General features: G+C 40.0%; 1 protein-coding gene across 1 annotated transcript in view; it reads left to right on the top strand.

Moving 5' to 3' along the window:
- LOC136695674 (butyrophilin subfamily 1 member A1-like) overlaps nt 1-19,410 on the top strand; it is a 34,216-nt gene extending 14,806 nt beyond the window's left edge. The window contains exons 2-8 of the mRNA XM_066669896.1: nt 126-197; nt 6,536-6,871; nt 7,094-7,135; nt 11,886-12,002; nt 13,530-13,604; nt 15,373-15,455; nt 19,300-19,410. Coding sequence (XP_066525993.1) covers nt 149-197; nt 6,536-6,871; nt 7,094-7,135; nt 11,886-12,002; nt 13,530-13,604; nt 15,373-15,434 — 681 coding nt within the window. The 5' untranslated portion in view covers nt 126-148 and the 3' untranslated portion in view covers nt 15,435-15,455; nt 19,300-19,410. The remainder of the gene's footprint in view (nt 1-125; nt 198-6,535; nt 6,872-7,093; nt 7,136-11,885; nt 12,003-13,529; nt 13,605-15,372; nt 15,456-19,299) is intronic.
- Nucleotides 19,411-19,817: the final 407 nt, after the last annotated feature.

Here is a 19,817-nt window from a genome sequence, read left to right as displayed (position 1 = left end):
ACAGAAGCAAAAACTGACCTTTAGCGTCGCAAAATGATGTCCCTTTTCAAGTTTTGACTCTGAAGTGTGAACATGTTTTCTTCAACTGACTTAGTATCTCAATTGATTTTGTTTTTCTTTTTCAGTGAAACATCTTCTAGAATTAAACATGGGCTGTTCCTTTTGGGTTTTTGTCCTGCCCTTCATCACCTGCGCAGGTGAGTCAACTAGCTGCCCTTGGTAATGGTTTATACATGGGGTGTTGCTAGATGGTTGCTATGCTGTTCCAGGTGGTTGCTATGGTGTTGCAGTGTGGTGCCCATTTGTTCCATTTGGATGTTCAGGATTTGCCTGGTAGTTGTTAAGTGGTTGGTAAGAACCGGAAGGTCAATTACTAAGGTGTTAATATGTGGTTGCTGTAGTTTTCTGGAGGATGTGGGGACATTGCTGGAGGATGGCTGGCTTATGCCAGGTTTTTACATCAGCCTCAGCAAGGAGTATATATTTTGAGCATATTGGAGTGCCATTTAGATTTTAATTTTGAACAATATGCCCATTCATGGGCGGCACGGTGGCGCAGCAGGTAGTGTCGCAGTCACACAGCTCCAGGGGCCTGGAGGTTGTGGGTTCGATTCCCGCTCCGGGTGACTGTCTGTGAGGAGTTGGTGTGTTCTCCCCGTGTCCGCGTGGGTTTCCTCCGGGTGCTCCGGTTTCCTCCCACAGTGCAAAAACACACGTTGCAGGTGGATTGGTGACTCAAAAGTGTCCGTAGGTGTGAGTGAATGTGTGTGTGTGTGTGTGTGTCTGTGTTGCCCTGTGAAGGACTGGCGTCCCCTCCAGGGTGTATTCCCGCCTTGCGCCCAATGATTCCAGGTAGGCTCTGGACCCCCCGCGACCCTAAATTGGATAAGCGGTTACAGATAATGGATGGATGGATGGATGCCCATTCATTTCCTGGTGGGGGGGTATTAGAATTAATTCCCCCACCCCCAATAAATTGTTTGTACTCTTCACTTAAGATCGGGGTGTCTGTGGATCCTTAAAAAGCATTAAGAAGTCTTACATATATGTATCTAAATATAAGGCCTAAAAATGCCATGGACAGTAAATTAACATTTTAGTTTTTCATCTGATTTTCACACATTGCATTTAACAGTTTCCAGATACAGAAACAATGACAGATGGTGGTTAATATACAATGTGAATGATACAAGCACAAGATAAATAATAAGAACAATAATAAATATAATAAATAATATTAGTAGAGCAAAATAACACACAGGAGAGAATAACAGACATGATATAAGGAAAGATCATTTATCACCTAATATCTTCCAGACCGTCGACCAGATTTCACAACATTTTGATGTCAGTTATGAATTTCAAAGTTGAGCTTCTCTCTTGGAAAGAGGTCTGAGATTTGTGTTGTGTTTGGAGAGAGGGAACATTTGGAGATATCCACAACAGCAAGATGCATTTTTTGCTAGGTATGTTAAAGTCCCTAACAAATATGACTTTTTTGTCTTTTAAAACCAGATAAAGTCTATAATTCAAAAGATATAAACATAGTGACATATTAAAGCTTTTATCCAGTATTTCTGTAACGGTCTGATTGAACTTCTCTCCAAAATGTTAGAATTTTTGTACATTTCCAAAACATGTGCCTGAGTGTACCTTCAGCAGTATTGCATTTAAGACAAAGTGGAGATGCATTTTTAAACATCAATGAAGTATCGGAGTTAGGTAAGACCTGCAGAAAAATGTGACATTCTGCTCTTGAATCTTAGTAGAGGTATGTTAGGAAATATTTTCTTATATTGTTCATGCATCATTGTCATATTTAATAGAAAGGCCCTATCCCAGACATACCTTAGGAAATTGTAGCTTGATTTAATGGCATTAGACAGGGTAGAGTATATAAAAGAGATTATACACCAGAAGCCATCTGGTTTGATAAGAAATGTCTCCACATCTGTCAACTCCATGCAGAATTAATTTCCACAAATCCACAAAATGGAGCAAGTACCGATATTTATAAAAATTTGAGTTTGGGACTTTAAACTGTGCTCTTATCTTCAAAGCTCCTTAAGCCTTTGTTGTATATACTCAACAAATCTGTTATTCCAGACATAAACCAGTTGTGTAATCCTATGGTCTTTAGCTGAGGGTTGAAGGAAATTGAAGAGTACAATGAAATATAGTTTGGGATTTTCAGATATCGTCTAATATCCTTCCAAGACAGAAGTGTGTTATAAATAATGTATTTGTCTTTTAGAATATAACTGTTTTCCTGTGATATTACGGCTGATGAATGAGTTTGGGAGTGAAGACTAGACACTTGTTCAATTTTGTCCAAAAGTGATGGATAATTGGCAGTGAATAAATCATCAAGCTTAGGGGTAATATAGATTTTATAACCAGAACCCATACTATATTCAGATATCAAATTAATAACATCATTAACAGAAACTTCTGGATTAGAAAGATGTAAAAGGACATCATCTGCATGAAGAGAAATATGATCTCCTCTAGGCACCAGAAAGGAGTTTATTACGTCTGATTTACTGGACTAAGGGTTCAGTTACCAAAGAGAAAGAAGTGGTTTGATGAGATTATCAAAACTGATCTCAGGTTGGCCTTCTCCAACACAGCACAATGGACCCTGTCAAAAGAACTGGATGTATCTTCTGTGGTAGAAAACCATCAAGTCTATGAGCAAGCATACATTATAATTTTAAAATCCACATTCCTTAAATTTATCTGTAAGAAGCACACTCCAGTGGATTGTTCTTTTTTTTTAAAGCAAACAGACAGAGGCAGTTGTCCATGAGTCTGGAATGGGTGATAACACAGGCCAAAATTTCTTATAAAACTCCACAGGATATCTGTCCAATCCTGGGCCCTTGCCGCAAGCGGGGCCTCGCCTCCCAAACCTCTTCCCCAGTGAACTGTGCATTGAAGGCTTTTTTTTTCGGCCTCTGTAATGACTTGTAAAGAAATGTGATCAGTAACTACTATTCATTCATAAACACTACGGATCTGTAGATGTCACAAATCACCCACCGAGAGCGAGAGTCAGTTGGAGGTTTATTTAACACAATACGTGAAGGGAGGCCAAAACCAGAAGAAATATTCCAAAACCCAAAAAGTCAGTACAGAGGGATAAACAAGTCCAAAAGACAAAAACAAGTATCAGGCAAAAATCCGAAAAACAAAACCATATTGCAGAAATAACTGAAATGAAATTATACTCTGCAACTATATATTCAAAACAGAGAGCTTTACGAAACACTCTGTATTATTTATACACTAAAATGACAGCTTCAAAATCACTGTGATGCTTCACTGACCTGTAATGGGGAGAATAGAGCCTCTGTCTTTGCTACTCGTGGCTCGGCACAGCAGACAATGTACTATATACCTTTTGGAGGAGGGTAGGAAACACCCCTTTCCTTCCCCTCCCTACCAATTTCAGTACAGTGCTGTGAAAGATAATTGCTCTAGAGGGAGTCCCAGGAGCAGAAAAAACCCAAATGTTATGTCCAAGTGTCCTATGCCATTGTGTAAGTTTATACTTCTGCGTTAGTATCTGGTCGCTCTGCAGTTACACCACCAAACCACTAGGGCTGAATTTCAAACATCTTCAGTCTTATGTAGTGCACAGTGTAGTGGTAATAGTTTTACGAATCTTTAAAGTGCACTATTTAGGGAGTGTAGTGTAGAGGAGTTAATATGGAACCATGTTTGTCCGACTGTAGACCAGTCACAGTCGCTGTGGTCTGCGTAGACGTGACAAGTTACATTTCTGAAGAGGTGCACATCAGGCAGTGCTGCCTACAGCATAGGTTCAACACAGAGGCATTAATTGGGCTTAATGCTCAGGAGACAGCGACCTCTGTTGGTTTGGAGGGCAGCACTTTGGGTTTATGTAATAGATGATATAACCTCATTGACTGTATTTAATCTTTGGACATTTCTGCTGTGTTCAGTGTCAGACTCATTAATGATATTCTGTTAAAAGACTGAGGAACCAAGAGTGACACTAGAGTCTTTTCAACTACAGTGTGTTAAACATGAGTCTTGTTACAAAAATGATAACAGGACGTTACAGCATTAATACGTCACTGTACTTTTATTTTAATACTTAAGTACATTTGAAGGTAAAGAGATCTACAATGAGGACTTTACTTTTACTGGAGTAATATTTTACCCTGAGCATCTGTACTTTAACTCAAGTACATGGTTTGTGAACTTTGTCCACTACAGATTAATACTTATCAAATTCTATTTTGAGGGAAAATTTATTGGGAAACGTATTGAGATTTGTTGGTGGAGCAGATGATGATCTATCTAATGTATAATCAAGAACGCAATTAAAATACCCAGACAAGAGATCAAAACCATTGCCGTGTTGATTGAACAATAAGACAATATTAGACATAAAAGGGGGGCAGTCTTCACTGGGAGCATTAACATTTATTATGGTAATAGACTGTCCAAGAACTGTCCAACAAATAGAATAAAATGACCATCTGGATCACACATTTCAAAATCAAGAATGACTGAATATTTTTATTCATAAGAACAGCTACACCCCATTTGTTAAATCTATAAGAAGAAAATTACATTTGACCGACCCAGTCACGCTTAAATTTTGCATGTTCAGTAACAGTAAGATGAGTTTCTTAAAGTAGTCCAATCATTAAGATTTTTTACATTTTGCAGCACTGCCAAGACCCTAAACATGCCCTGTAACCAACCTCAAAGCATCATTCATAGGCAAGGCAAGGCAAGTTTATTTATAGAGCACCTTTCATACAAAGTGCTTTATAGAAAAAAACAGTTATATTAAAAGCCAGAATAAAAATCATAAAAGTCCAATAAAACAATTACATAAAAAGAGTAAAATGATTAAATGATTAAAAATGATTAAAACAATTTAAAATGATACAATAAAAGAAGAGAACTAAAGTGCCATAGTGGAAATAATAAAAAACTACATGCAATTTATGATGTGTAAAAGAAATGTACTGTGCAGCTAGAAGTTGTTCTTTTTGCTTTTTGTTAAAAAAAGAACACCCCTTTACCATCAGTCCCAGCCCCTTCCTCAAATGATGGAGCAATACAATCAAATAATGTTCTATTTGTTATAATGTTATTGTAAGGGTTGTCTTTGATAAGTTGCAAGTGTTGAAAATATAAATATGATATGGTTAAATATATTAACAGTGAACATACAGCAGTCCCCTCTTGCCTTGTACATAGTATGATCCACTTTCCCTCTTCTTCACCCCGCTCGTAGCAGTGCCGAGGGCACAAGATACAGTTTTGAGTTTTGTGTGTGTGGTGGCGGCTCCAGTAAGTATCACAGTTGAGGATTTCTTTGCTTTATCATTCAGCACCAGCACATTACAGTAATCACCATCAGTCCCCATTTACTGCACTGAACACTTTTATGTTGTTATAGAATGATAATGATAATGAGACATATCCAGACATGTGTGTGAATATAGCCCAGTTCAGATGAAAGCATGAGGTCAAAATGACAAGTTGTTTCTTGAAAATAAGAGAGGAGACTCAAAGTAGAGATGAAATTAAGTTTATTGGGTGCTCATGGGTCTCTTCCTCAACATGTCTAAGGTCCCAGATTTAGGTAAGAACCTTAAATACTGAGGTTCAACACCATTGGTCCTTTGCTCACCACAGGTGGTCATGTGAGAAGCAGATAGCCCCCCAAACCAGAAGTTGGTTTTATCATTAAAGGACTTAGGAAAATACAGGACCGCCAAAACATCAAACTCTTCTAAGGGCCATAAAGGGTCTTTTCAATACAAATGAGGGGGGAGACAATCAAAAGGTTCTCTGTAACTAAAGTCAACAATGAAAGGGAGATAAGGAAATTAATACAAAAGGGGGTGACATCAATAGTTAATCAATAGAATATTATACAATAAAACACAAGAATGGAATACCAAAAGAAGCAGGTAAGAAACATTATTTACAACAGAATGTAGCTGCTACTGTGGGAGGACAGTGATAAATATATCAAAAACATTTTTTGCACCCAAGAGTTTAATTTAACTGCTGAGGAAAAAACAGGTTGGTGTCATTGGGGCTCAGCGCCCCTAAAACCCTGATCCTAGAATTGCCCTGTTTGAAATATTGGTACATTATAAAATACAGGAATCACCTACTTACAGTAAAGTCTGTAAACACAGCATTGGTTTCATGTGCTTTTTGCCATGTTCTGTTGTGCAAATGGCCTTAATTTTGTCTCTAAATGGTATTAAAACATATTTAAAAAAGTTTAAAATTCAATTTCCCCATGCCTGCAGGTACCCTGCAGTTGTCACAACAACAGCAACATAGGATACCATAGTAACACTAATTAATTAACATAATTAAAGCTTTTTATATTGATTTGCATTGAAAGGTAAAAAGGGTTTTCCTTCTCCTGTAAAGTTGCTATTTTGGAGATACATGTTTTTCATTGGTCAGTGACAATATGTTTTATACATTGCAGGTTTAAATGTCTTGTATTTAATGTGTTACCCAGGGGCTCTCTCCTCACAAACCTCCATCACTGCCAGAGTGGGTTCAACAGCAGTCCTTCCTTGTGACTGTAGAAATGTGATCAAAGAACAGTCGCCCAGTCAGAGTCCTCATGTGCAGTGGCGCACCTTTTCTGACACAGTGTTTGAGAGAAGTGCAGTGGAGCTGTATCAGGGCGAGAAGTATAAAGGCCGTGTGGACGTTCCTGAAGATCAACTGCTGAAGGGGAACTGTTCTCTGGAGTTAAAGGAGGTTAGAGCTGAGGATGAAGGAGTCTATAAATGCTCCTTGCAGGTGATCAATCTCCAATTGATCCAGAGTGTGGAACTATCAGTTGAAGGTGAGGAGATCAGGCCTGAGGTCTTATAGAGTTATTCATTCCTGATTTCATGGAGTTTGATTGTAGAAATTGTAAAAAACTTAAAATCCATCTGAGCATGAAAAAGGAGACCGTGAATGAATATGTACTTAAACAGTGTGTTTATCAGTAGAGAGTTATTAGTGTTATTTGTGAGGTTCTAACTAAGACTCATTATTCCTCTTTCTGCTTTTATTTCCACAGAAACCACAGAAACTAATGTCAATCAAACAAGTGACTCATCAGGTGATTTATTTCATTTTATCTGTTACTAAATTTCTAGTTTAATTTGAAGGGCTGTGGTGATAAATGTTCTGTTTGGTTCCCTGTGACTCTCGGACTCTTAGACAGTGAGTAACACACCAGAGGAAGGTCTGAGAGTGTGAGTGGTTTGCAGGGGATAAAGAGGTCAGACAAATGTCAAGGGGCAAGGTTCTGTAGAGCTTTGTAAATGAGGAGAAGGATTTGTGATGTTATGACTATTGTAGAGGGAGCCAGTGGAGGTTTTGAAGGACAGCTGTAAGATGATGATGATGATGATGATGATGATGGAGTGTGTGCAGTTGAGGAGGTGAGCAGCAGAGTTCTGTACCGTCTGGAGCTGGTGTAAGTGAGAGGAGCAGGTACCAATGAGAAATGATCTGCAGGAGTCCAGGAGGCTACAAATGAGAGCATGAATAAGGGTTTCTGCAGCAGACTGAGGGACATAATGTTGATTATTTGTTGTGGAGTGTTATGGAGGTGAAAGGTGTTTTTAGTAGAGAGTTTATGTGAGAACAAAATGAAAGTGTGGAGTGAAGGAGGACGTCCAGATTTGTACCAGATCAAAAGGGGGGACAGGGAGGACAGAGAGGGAGTTAAGACGAGGGTTGATTTTGATCCTGTAAGAATGAGTTTGGTTTTTTCACTGTTTAACACAGAGGTATTCAAACTTTTTCCTCCAGAGCCCCCCCCCTCCCCCTTGGCCCTCTTTTGAAAACTTGGGGACCCCCTCAACTAAAACATGTCTGTGTCAATATTCAGACTACTACAGGGTCTATATAAAAATAACAAATCATTCCATTTGTCCAGGACTTTTATATATAACAATAATAAATGAAATAAAAAGCAGCACATATTTTCTTCACTATTTAGCACAGAACAATGCAATTATTTCACTCCAAATACATTCCATAAGTAGTCTAAATTCTATTTCAGTCCTTTAGGTTTTTATGTCGCATGTTGCTCTAACTCCCAAGTTCAATATACAGTCTTTAAAGATTTTCAACGGTGGGGTGAAGGCCAAACTAAAAAGAAAGAGCAAGAAATCACAATAAACACCATTTATACAGATACAGAACTACAGCTAAATTTTGTAACAGTCATTTGAAGATTTCTGGTGTAATATGAAGAAGTAGCGCTTCATCTAGTTTTCAATTTCATTTCAGCAGTTTTCCATGTGAGTGAGGGAAGTGTTATTAATGGATTCAATTCTAATGTAAATGTGAGTGTTGTCTGTATATCAGGGATGTAATGAAGCCATGTTGTCATGAGGCTAACATCAGAGCTTCAGAAAACACTGAATGTGTGTGTAAACAGCCAGGTATCCACTGCTATCCAACATCCATCAGTGTCTCTCAGTACGTCTAATAGAAATCTTCAATGTTTGCAGGTTGTTAGACAATAAGCAATGTCTGAAATCAAAATAGAGTTTTCCCCACCACTCATTAGTGTACAGTTTGTCATCATCTGTTTACCATCAGTGAACACTGAGCACAATCATATGATAACTGCCCTGTTCTCAAAGTAGACCAGAACCTTACCGCATTAAGAGCCTTAAACCAGAGCTATGTCCCTCATAATAAAGAGAGACAGAGTTTCTATGGGTAATTCAGGAGTGATTCACTGTAGCGGAGTCAGTGATAATTAATTATTAGTTGATTAATAATTAATTATTTAATTCATGTTGCTAAGCCCCACAGTTGGGAGCCATTAAGTAATATGTAGTGTCTTTACCTGTCCAGTCTCAGCTTGGACTGTAGGTCATAAATGCTGAGTGGACATTACACATATTATAGCAGAATTAGCTAGAATTAATTATTTTTAATGAATTATGGTCATTGACCCGCTGTAGGTTCTTGGCTCCGAAATTGAATCTGGCCCAAAAGTAATAATTCTGTACAGGAAAGGTTCACACACAAAGAAATAACCAAGGATTGGTTTTATTACACAACTGGTTTATTAAAGATAATATCAAATAATGAATATTGATTAGACATTCATATAATGAAATGAATTACAGAGATACATGAGGGAGCAGGGAGATTAATATATGAGGGAATTACTCTATGATAATTATCCTAAATCCTAAAAAGGCTATGGTTTATCCAGCAAAGCATTCAGCACCAATATCCTGAGCTATGAAAGAAATTAACTGGTGACCTTACGTGTCCCTGGAGAGGAGAGGAGGTGGCTTGTAGAAGCACAGATGAACTGCACCTTTTCTTCCATTGGGCTTTTGGTGAAAGACACAGCCTTGGACACGGCAACCACTCTGTCTGAGCTGGTGGCACTCTGACAGGCATTTGGGGATTCTCCTTCATCGCTGATCTTCCTCCTTGTGAGAGACACGTCCATGCAGGTCTCTCCTGGGTCTTTGCTCAGAAATCCCACCTCAGAATGTGATCATTCTGAGGGAGCATGTGGCCTTCTCCTTCATCGCTGATGCTGAAGCTCTTGTTCCACCACATTGAAGGTGTCAAGAACGCAAAGTTGGACAGACGGAGGGGGACGCACACGCTACAACACAGACCTTTATTTACAACAAAATAACAAAAAAAAAACACAAACAGACTTGAGGGCAAACGCGAAGCGAGGAACAGATGAGGCAGACTAGAACAGGCAATACAATGACTGATAAATGAAAGGACTTGAAACAACAACATGAAACGTGGAAACGAAAACAAGGAACAACTGACTAGGAATTAGAACGTGAACATGACTAGGAATAGGAACGAGAAGCAACATGACTAGGAATTCAAACAAATGACCGATACGAGGAAGCGAGACAAAGGGACTTAAATACATCTCACAGACAAGACACACCTGAAACAGATAACGAGGACGACGGACAAGGAGGCAGAACAAAGGCGGGACATGGGCGGAGACATGGACACTAAAACAGAGCCATGTGCTGAGAGAGCACAGGGCGGGGAAAACACATGACGGGACGAGGGCATGACAGAGGGTATGAGGTCTGAGGTCTCTTTCATCCTCTGGATGTGGCATTGGGCTTTGCTGGATTTAAACTGTAGTTTTCTAATATTAATACTAGAAATACTGATAAAACCTAGGCTGTTTTTGCTGAGCTGGAAGCAGATTCACCCTTGTGTGAATCTAAATTTCTCCTTCATTCCAACCCTCCTCTTTTCCTTCTCTCTCTACATTTTCTTTCCATGTTCTGGGTTTGTTCTGCCTGGAACCTGCTGGAAGAGCCTAAGCCTGTTTTAAGAGAGAGCCATAAGAGAGTCTGTCAGAGAGACCGGATGAGAGCTTGAGAAGCCTCTAGCAGCCTTGAAGAAGTGAACTTTTAAGAGCATCAAGTTTTTCACAGAGTTTTTAGGAATCCCACTTTGAAGGCCTGATTGGTCCTCAGGGATCAAGGATTGGAGCATCTCTTGCCTCTGATTGGATGTTCTTTTAGACTAGAACGTTTCTTAGCAGTGACATCACATACAATTTACGACACTTGACAAGACAAAGACTCTTGTTGACTGAGTATCCAAGATTTCTGAATAATGCTTTTGCAGTATAAAGAATTAGATGTTAAAACAAAGTAATATCCTTCAGACAAAACCATGTTTTACATCATTCTTAGCCAAATAACACACACTATGTGATGACCTTGGTTCCTGCATAAGTTCATAAAAAATCAATTTTAAACACATGTAAATTAATTCCATCTGGTTTGATTGTCTCACTGTAATTAATTGCACACAGTCATATTCCATATGTAACTTCAAACTGTTTAAAACCAACGGGAATTAAGGTTTAATTCCATGGTTTGAGAATTTCTTGATTAAGCAGTTTTACAGAGAGCAAAAGTTGATCGTGTGTCATGGTGGTGCAGCAGGGAGTGTCTCAGTCACACAGCTCCATGGACCTGGAGGTTGAGGATTCGATTCCCACTCCGGGTGGGTGACTGTGAGGAGTGTGCTGTATTCTCTCTGTGTCTGCCTGGGTTTCCTCTGGGTGACTGTCTGTGAGGAGTGTGGTGTGTTCTCCCTGTGTCTGCGTGGGTTTCCTCCGGGTGACTGTCTGTGAGGAGTGTGGTGTGTTCTCCCTGTGTCTGCGTTGGTTTCCTCCGGGTGCTCCGGTTTCCTCCCACAGTCCCAAAACACATGTTCGTAAGTAGATTGGCGATTCAAAAGTGTCCGTAGGTGTGAGTGAATGTGTGTGTGTGCCTGTGTTGCCCTGTGAAGGACTGGCGCCCCCTCCAGGGTGTATTCCTGCCTTGTGCCCAATGATTCCAGGTAGGCTCTGGACCCACCGCGACTCTGAACTGGATAAGGGTTACAGACAATGAATGAATGAATAAGTTGATCCTTGGAGTGTCTCTGCCATCTCCAAAAATTCCTCTCTCTGAGACCTTGGGTCATAAACAGGGCCTGGGGTGTGGTTTATGACACTCTCTCTGTGTTATCTGAGATTCCAGTCTGAGTTGGCAAGAGTGGAGATGTCTCTGAAGTTGACCTAGATTTCTAAGTCCCAAAAAGTATTTTTTTTCTATTAGAAATTAGACACTCAGATCCGTTTTCTCTACACTGAGTTATTGGAGCCTTTATTAGGACGTTATTGTAAGATCCATGATGTTCTCACTCAAGCTCATTTAAACACTGATCAGGGGTCAGTCAGTCAGTGACTCAGTAAGAGTCGTCAGCTCCTGTAGACAGACTCATAGTGCAGGAAACATTTAGTGCTGGGATGGGACTGATTCTCACCACTGCTCTGTTTACAGATAAAAGATTGAGTCCAAGAGAGATTGCAATTTTGATTGCAGGAGTGATCTTACTGGTTTTACTGGTTTTACTGGTTGCAGCTGTCTTTATTCTCTTTAGGATGAAAAAGATGTTTGGTGAGTACAGACCACATCCACAGACTCTGCTCAAAGACACACAGTAAACACTGAAAATCTACTAAAACATGCAGCAGTTTCTGGAGAAATTAAATGTTTTGTTGACTGACTTTTAAAGTAAAGTAAGAAAACAAAAATAAATAAACATGTGACTAGAGCAGAAATATTTACCTACAATTACCTCCTTGACTTAAGTTCTGCCTTTGACACAGTAAATCATGCCATCCTCCTCTCAAGACTGCGTGAGCTGGGTGTCACTGGTTCTGCCCTTGACTGGTTTAGATCTTACCTAACAGATCGAAAACAATTTGTCACACTTTCTGGACATAGTTCAACCATTTCATCCATCTCACAAGGGGTCCCACAAGGCTCTGTCCTTGGCCCATTACTGTTTATTGTCTATGTACTTCCCCTCGGCCATATTATCCGTCATTTCAATCTTGATTTTCACTGTTACGCTGATGACACACAGATTTACCTCCGGACCAATTCTTTCAACAACCCACCACTCTCCAAATTGGAACTTTGTCTCTCAAAAATCAGGCACTGGATGACACAAAATTCACTGATGCTTAATAGTAATAAAACTGACCTAATCCTCATTGGCTCCAAATCTACCCTCAATACAACTGGCTCCCTCACACTCTCAATTGATGATGTCACCCTGTCCCCCTCCACTGTAGTCCGAAATCTTGGTGTCACCCTCGACTCTACGCTCACGTTTCATTCCCATGTTAGTTCCGTCATAAAAACCTCATTCTTCCACCTTCGCAACATTGCTAAAATCCGTCCTTCTATTTCCCAGTCTGCCTCTGAACGCCTCATCCATGCATTCATCTCCAGCCGTCTTGACTATTGTAACTCTCTTCTTTCTGGCATTACCTCCTCACTACTACATAAACTCCAAATGGTCCAGAACTCTGCTGCCCGTCTCCTCACCCACACCCGGTCCCACCACCACATCACCCCAGTTCTCCACAACCTCCACTGGCTTCCTGTTAAATATCGTATTCAGTTCAAAATCCTCCTTCTCACCTACAAAGCTCTCAATAACCAAGCTCCCTCTTACTTATCGGACCTTCTTCAACCATACACACCTAATTGCATTCTCAGATCTTCCTCAGCTGGATTACTCACCATTCCCCCTTCTAAGCTGCGTAGTCTTGGAGATCGAGCCTTCTCCAGACATGCCCCCCGCCTCTGGAACTCCCTTCCTCCAGAAATTCAACAGTCAACATCTCTATCACTATTTAAATCCAAACTCAACTTTGGGTTACTGAAAAGCGCTTTAAAAATTCCATTTATTATTATTATTATTAACTAGAGCCAAAGAAAAGGGGTTTTCTCAGGCTTCACCCATGAGCTCTTCAGCCTTAAAACATCATTCACAGTGTGTGTGTGTGAATTAGTGAGTGAATTATAGTGTGGTTCTGTGAAGTGCAAACAACAGTGTAACTCTGTGTGCAATGTTTTGCGGTGTGGTGTTCTGTGAGTTATATATTTTGTTTTTCTTTCATGGTGGTCCAGGCCGTGGAGGACATGATGTGAGAGATAATGCAGATGATAATCAACCAGGTGATCAGGAGAATGTTAATGAACCAGGTGAGTGTCTGTGGTTGTTTCTCACTCTGTGCTGTGTGTCATGAAAAAGATAAATACACTGAACCATCACTGGATTAGGAAACACCGACCTTGTGTCTGCACTCACTGGACTTCACTCATTAAACCTTTGTAAAACCCTGAGAAAACTGCGCATAATTTACGAGGACATGGACATTAGTTCTTTCCACCAGATTCATGAACACTGTGTAAACATTAGATTTATTTACTAGAACGAATGTTACTGAATACCAAATGTTCACAAACTGGGAAGGCCTACTGAGAAGTAGTTTTGCTTTGAGGTAATGAGATTTAAGAAGCTATTTATCTGAGCTTGTTTGTTTTTTGCTTTTGTTTTTTTTTTTTGCTTAAAACTTCCTAATATTAGAATAAAAACAAACACTTTATTACAGTCAATAGTGATATTCTGTGTATTTAGTGTGAGGGTTTTAGCATTGTAGCTACAACAGCAATCTCTGGAGCCATGTGGGCTCCTTTCCAAGGCTGTACTAAACTGGAATATCCACTGGTGGAACTTTCAAGCAGTACACTCAGCAGCCAGCACACAGTTACATTCAGCTTTAAGGCCTTTTCTCACAGAGTCCGTCGGACACACGTCAAGTTTTAAAAACAAACACATGTATATTACCGGTGTCCTTCACACCAAGTCCCTCTCGATCAGGATGAATATTTTGATGGAGGAGAGAGAGTGTGTCACTCCAGAATTACCCACAGAAACACTGTCTCTCTTTAGTAGGAGGAGATGGCTCTGGTTTAACGCTCTTAAGATGGTAAGGTTCTAAAGTTGGTCTGCTTTGAGAACAGGGTAGTTTGAGAATGTGCTTGTGATTTGTTCACTGATGGTAGACAGATAATGAAAAAACTGGACACCAATGAGTGGTTGGAAAAACTATTTTGATTTCAGAAGTAGAGACTCAAATTCCCCCAGTGAGCTTCAGAAACACTACTGGACTCCCATGTTGTTCTAGAGACTGGGGGGAATTCAGTGTGGGGTTTATTTGCGGTGTTTAAAGAAAAATGATCATTTCATCATTGTTCTTACTCAATAAATCCATTTATTCTTCCTTTTCTAGCGTTTTCCCGATTCCAGAGCACTGAGACAAAATACATGTCGTACGTGGTCTGAAGGTTCTATCGTGTTAAAAATCATATTTGTTTCCAGTGTGAAAAGGCCTTTAGTTGGAGCTTGAGATGCTTAAACAACTGGGTGATGCTCCTGAATCAAACACACACTGTGTCCATCCTTGGACTCCTCTGCTTGTTGTGCTAGTGTTTGACCAGGTTTTGTGTAAGTGCCTGGTACACATTATCAGGAAATATTTTGACCCAATCTAGAGGTAAAACATTTCCATCAGCACCAGCATCAATCTTAAAGTTACCTGCTGTTCCTCCTCTGAGTGTTGCTTCATCATTAATTTGTTGAGTGCCCACAAATAATGAATCAACAACCTGCACAGTCTCTACTGCGTGCCCTGCACATTTTATAAAGTGATTATATTTGCCACATGTGTTTTATGCCATAAGCTGGGCATGACATTGGGTCCTGCATTTTCCTCATCTCCACATGATTTTGTGTCCAGTTTTTCCTTCCTCTGTGTGGCAGGGGATTCTTTATTAGATTTGGTTTGCTGTGCTTTAGTTTGTTATAGGGTGTAAGCCATTACATTAATGTCCTCTCTTGAATTTAATTTTGAAATAAACTTTTCTGTACTTTTTAAACAGAACTAACAGGAACTGTGTTGTTTTTCAGATGGGGTCAGCAGTGGTCAGTTACTAAAAGAAAAGCAGTCATTTCTGACTACTACATCTTAATCTACTGCAGGAGAAATTATGGTAACTGACTGTAAACAACCTATTGCTAATAAAGCCGTCAGTCTGTGTGTCACGCCCTCGTCCTGTCATGTCTGTTTCTGTCTCTCTCAGCACATGACTCTGTTTGTTGTTGCCCTAGTTCCGCCTCCTCGTCTGTGTCTCATTTGTTACCCTGCCCCCTCGTTATCTGTCTCAGGTGCGTCTCGTCTGTGTTTTGTATTTAAGTCCCCTTCCCTCACTTCCTCTTGTCGGACATTTCACCTTGGTTGTGTCTCGTATCCAGTTGTTTTATTTTTAAGTCGTATCGCTCCCGTCAGTTTGTCTGTTCCTCATTTTGTCTCGTCCATGCCTCGCTTCCTTTCCTGTCATTGTTTTGTTTCCCTGTCGTCATTGAGTCTCACGTCTGTCTGTTTCTACTTTGCCTCGTTTTGTTTTTGCCCCAGTCTCTGTTTCGTTATTCCTTTTTTGTGAATTAAGTTTGTGTTTTAGCGTATGCGTCCGCCTCCGTCAGTCCGCCCTCCGCGAGTCCCTGTGTAGTGAAGCTTTATTATTGAATGCGCTGAGACTAAGATTTTAGCAGCAAACACTCCTGTGTGTCGGTCAAGACATCAAAGACACGGAGACATGAGATGATATTCTGGATGTTGTTGTATTAAGTGGATTGGTTTGACATTGTAGTTGAATCAGAGAATATTAAGCAGTAGACTTGGAGGATACAGGTACAGAAGAATGATGAAAAGTAATTGAGTCTGAAATGAACAACAGACAGGTACAGTATTAACTAGTAGTAGAAGTGTGTATATATATACACATAAATGGTGGGATAAACAAGGCTAATACACGCAAAACTCATTAATATCATACCAGAGCACAAGCTATATCATCACATGAATGGTTAAACAGCTTAAACAATGGGATTTTAGCGCTCCCATGTGGACGGAAAAAGAGTAGCGACAGTCTCTGAGCAGTAACTAATTATACACCAATGAAATCGATAAAGAACACAGATTTAGCGCATTTCCACCATATTGCACCATCAATACTAACATAGAACAGCTCAATGTTGTAAAACATATCAGAAAATATTACCAAACCTATGAATATTAAAGGAAATACAAATCGATTCTGAAGCTACATTTCTACAGACCTAGCCTACAATTAGAATTAAGCTATTCTCAAAGAATGAACATAATAGCTTACTTTGTGTCACAGACTCAAATGAAGAAAATAAACCCACACTGAACCAGCAAGAGCAATCCTTCTGAAAGTTCAAACTTTTAGGAACCAAATCAAAAACGTCTACACAGCCCCTTTATTGAGAAGCCTCTCGCTGCAGCCTGTAGGAAGGCGGAGTTGGACATCCAACCCCGCCCACATCCAACCCCGCCCTCTCACCACGTCAGAAGCCACGCCCGTGCCCAGTGTCTTCTCTGTGTCCCAAATAGTGCTCTAGTCACTATATAGTACACTATTTTAAGGTAGTGTCCGAAATCGTTCCCTACCCTCGTAAATTCAAACACAGCTCACGCTCGTGCCCAAAAAACTCTCAAACAGAATTTTTTAACGTAAAAAGTAACAGCGCACGTTATGTCGGTGAGTAAAAACATTTAGTTTGTAAGTATAATTACAAAGCTCGTTGTTGTCAGTGTTTTTGCTAGATACACGAACACGTTATAAATTCGTTATTTCAGTATATACTAGTAGGTTCGTAGATAAATACACGAATATTCAGCTGCGGCACGCGTGTTGTATGTGGTTGATTTAGCCAAATAATTAACAGAGTTACTTAATTACACACAGAAAAAACTCGCTGAAACTCGTATTTAATGTGCTACTCAGTGTCGCTAAACATGTCTGCGTTCAAGTGCCACACAGTGCTTCTTGAACACGTCAGTATTAGAAGGCGTGGCTGGATGTGGGCGGAGTAGGATGTGGGAGGAGTTGGATGTCCAACTCCGCCTTCCTACAGGCTGCAGCGAGACATACTTGCCTTTATTCCCTGCATACTGTTGCAAAATGGCGCTGCTGCTTGCGGCCGAGGCTCCTGATAGGCTGCCGTTGGCATATATGCTGACCAATGCAGAGAGGGCTTTTCTAATTTCAAGGGCCTTTTATACACCCTGACACTGTGGGGAGAAAAGGAAGGGGTTTCTAATAAAATTGACAGTGTCTGTAAATAACAATGATCTAATCACTGATTCACAGAGAATTCATGGAATTGAAATCAACTGGAAGTGAAGTGTGTTTTTCAGGACTGATAATGCATGGTCCAGGAGGAGAAGAGTGCTGAACTTTATATATATATATACATATATATATTTTAATCTGTTGAAGCATGTTTTGAGCTTTTCAGCTAATGCGCCTCTTATGTCAATGACAATTCAGACAGTTACAAACAGATGAAAGTTCTGTGTTAAAATAAGCTCCCGAACTAATCAGTAGTCACCTTCGGTGCTTGTGGTAATAAGCTCAAGCTCCTGTAGATCCTAGAAGGATGATTGAGTTATAAATAACTGCAGGGGTCTGTGACAGGATTCATAGATTGAAAAGACGTGGTACAGGTTTTGAGTCACCCGTCCACCTACCAACGTGTATTTTTGGACTGTGGGAGGAAACCCACGCAGACACAGAGAGAATACCCTCTCACTTCAACATAATATAATTTTTAAATGCTTTAAATTTATTGTACTTCATACAAAACTGCAGTTTAGTCAAGTGACATAATTTAGTTTTTTCATCCAAACTCCCTACCGTTTAACACTTAAACACGATTTTTTCGTAAGGGACAGATCCCACACACCCCTGCTGTGAAGAAGATACTGCCTATTGTTTATGCTAATTAGGAGCACTAAATGGGGGGGGGGGGGTTGGGGGGTAGGGAGCGACAAGCCATGCTGAATTGGTCTAAAGCGTTGGCCAAAAGGTCTAAAGTCCTTATTTTTGCAATAAATATTGGTATTGTATTTATTAATTTTTTGTCCTATTGCTTACCCAGTATTTTAATACAAAAAATACAAATAGCTCCCAAACGTTTAAACATGTCATATATTAATATTAAACATAAACTCTCATGACGACTAAAATACAAACAGTGCCCAAACACTACAAAAAAAAAAAAAAAGAAAGAAAGAAAGCAGAGCTGGAGCATGTTGAATTCAAATTGTTTACCTCATAAATGTATTGCTATATTGTACCAAGTCTAAGAAGTTATTTCTCCAAGTTATTTTTATTTAAAAAAAAAAAAAAAAAATAATCACAAAGAGTTTACAGTCAAAACTAACAGTTGGAACACACCTAGCTTCCCTCCTTTTGTCACACTTCACAGCACTCTGTGCTGTGGTTCCTGATGCAGTGTGTCTGTTGCAGATGGGGGATGTTGCTTTTTCTTCATGGCCTTTTCCAGTAGGAAACAGCGGCAAAGTTCTTCTGCAAGCCCATGTACAATGTCTCTTCTGCTTTCGGTGGACCCTTATCAATGCCACATTTTTCGGCCATGTCTGTGCATATGCTTATATATATTAATTTACTCTGCACCCGGGGCATTGACACAGGCTTGGGTTGATTCTGTATTATACTCGACAGCAACAAAATACAAAATATAAACAGCCCAAAACACTAAAACATGTAAAATAAATATACTTTCTGAACACTCACCCGAAGCTGCTATTTTGTCATTCTTGAGATTATGGTTAATTAATTAATTTTGTTACTTGTTAGATTGTTATTTTTACTAAATTTTACTCATTTTAATATTTAGGGTTTTTTTTTGTCTCATTGTTTGTCCAGGTTTTTTTTATTAAACATAAGCTATAGCATGCTGACTGAAACCCTAAACACTTCTTTGCTTTTGTCCTTCTTTGTCCAGGTGGTGATGAGTTGACAGCTCAGACCCTCTTTACCTGAGTGTCCAAAATATATGGCTTCAGATCAGAAGACATGACCACAAAGTCGATCATTGACCTTTAGCCCAGGGTGCTCTGGTACCAAGTACACTTATGAGCCACCTTGTGTTTGAACATGGTGTTCGTTATGGACAAACCATGACTAGCACAGAAGTCCAACAACATCACACCACTTGGGTTCAGATCAGGCAGGCCGTTCCTCCCAATCATTCTTCTCCAGGTTTCCCAGTCATTGCCAGTGTGAGCATTGAAGTCTCCCAGCAAAACAATAGAGTCAGTGCACGGAATCCTCTCTAAAACTCCACTCACTGCCTCCAAGAAGGCAGAATATTCTGAGCTGCTGTTCGATGCATACACACACACACACACACACACACAAAGTCACTCTCTGCTAGTCTAATCTGCATTGGGGTGACCCTCTCGTTTACTGGGACAAACCCCAACTGTGCAGCCGCCAGCCAGGGACTTGTGAGTATCCCCA

This window comes from Hoplias malabaricus, chromosome 4 (genome assembly GCF_029633855.1).
Source record: "Hoplias malabaricus isolate fHopMal1 chromosome 4, fHopMal1.hap1, whole genome shotgun sequence".
NCBI classification, from domain to species: Eukaryota; Metazoa; Chordata; class Actinopteri; order Characiformes; family Erythrinidae; genus Hoplias; species Hoplias malabaricus.
The sequence above is the reverse complement of the archived record's forward strand: the minus strand, read 5'-3'. Positions and strand labels throughout refer to the sequence as shown.